Source organism: Leucopleurus acutus (genome assembly GCF_964270905.1).
Source record: "Leucopleurus acutus genome assembly, chromosome: 12".
Taxonomy (NCBI): domain Eukaryota; kingdom Metazoa; phylum Chordata; class Mammalia; order Artiodactyla; family Delphinidae; genus Leucopleurus; species Leucopleurus acutus.
The window spans coordinates 311,980-313,114 of NC_139154.1; the positions used below are offsets into that span (position 1 = coordinate 311,980).

The following is a 1,135-nucleotide window of genomic DNA, read 5'->3' on the forward strand; positions in this document are numbered from 1 at the left end:
CAACATTCTCGTGGCACTAGATAAATGAAACAGTAGCAACCCCAAAAACTGAATGGAGCAGAGCCACCCCACCACCAAGGCCATCGGGTTCCAATGTGAACAAGCAGTAAGCTTTTACTGTGTCGTCGCAGTGAGACTTCAGGGTTTGCTTATTACTGCAGCAGAGCCGATCCCTCCTAACTAATCCACAACGACACAGATCATAGGCCCCCTTCTTGCTCCAGTGCCTGAGAGACCTGAGCAGAGGGGAGACGGTAGATAAATTGAATTGCAGGGACAGCAACTAGCCTATAGCTTGTGGAGAAGAAAAACTAGCCCATCTTCCAGAAGCCGAGGCGCTGGTAAAGGGCCAGGGCAGAGTACTGCAGTGTGCTGGTGCTGTAGCCCTGGTGCCACACAGACTCAGACAGTCCTGACCAGGGCTTTTACTTATCACCTGACCACGGTGCTCCAGGGCCACACGTAGGTGAAGCAGCTGCAACTGCTCATTCCACAGGGTGGCCTTCTGAATGGGCAGCACTCCCACCATGCCCACCACCTGCCCCCCAGACTCAACCACCCAGAAGCAGGAGCCACTCTCACTGAAGTAGGATTTGGTGATGTCAGACATGTCTGTGTGCAAAGACATGACCTCAAACTGGATCCAGGGGTGTTCGGCAAGAAACCTCAGGGCAACAAGGAGGGCGGGGCTGGCCACGAAGTCCAGGACCCAGGAGCGAGAGACCAGGAATAGGGCAAGGGACCCCCACAAGCAAGAGCACAAGGGTTCGGGGCAGCTTTAGGATGTTGTGGAAGGTGGTGGGAAGGTGCTCGGTCATCACCTTGGAGAACAAACCCACAACCCATTTGCGATAATTTTCCTGGTATTTGTGGATTTGATAAGGAGCCATGGAAGACTTCTGTGTCTGGATCTCAAAGTTCAAGAGAGAGGTAGGAGTCCCTGTATGACTTCCTGGCAGCCCTGGGGGAGAGAGAAGAAGCCATGTGAGTGGCTTATCCTCCCACCCCCCAGAACCGGGGATGACCCTGCTCAAGGATGTGTCTTTCTGCTTCTACCCAAGAGGAAATAGGCCACAACCACTGGGAGAAGGTGTAGAGTCAGCAGAAAGGTCTGCATTTGGTCCTGTCTCCATGT

General features: G+C 53.6%; 1 protein-coding gene across 1 annotated transcript; it reads right to left on the bottom strand.

Moving 5' to 3' along the window:
- Nucleotides 1-200: 200 nt before the first annotated feature.
- Nucleotides 201-890, bottom strand: NAT8 (N-acetyltransferase 8 (putative); the record flags this gene model as incomplete). Its single annotated transcript, XM_082852418.1, is given in 5 exon segments — nt 201-311; nt 315-405; nt 407-426; nt 428-737; nt 739-890. Coding segments are annotated over 5 exon segments (684 nt in total).
- Nucleotides 891-1,135: the final 245 nt, after the last annotated feature.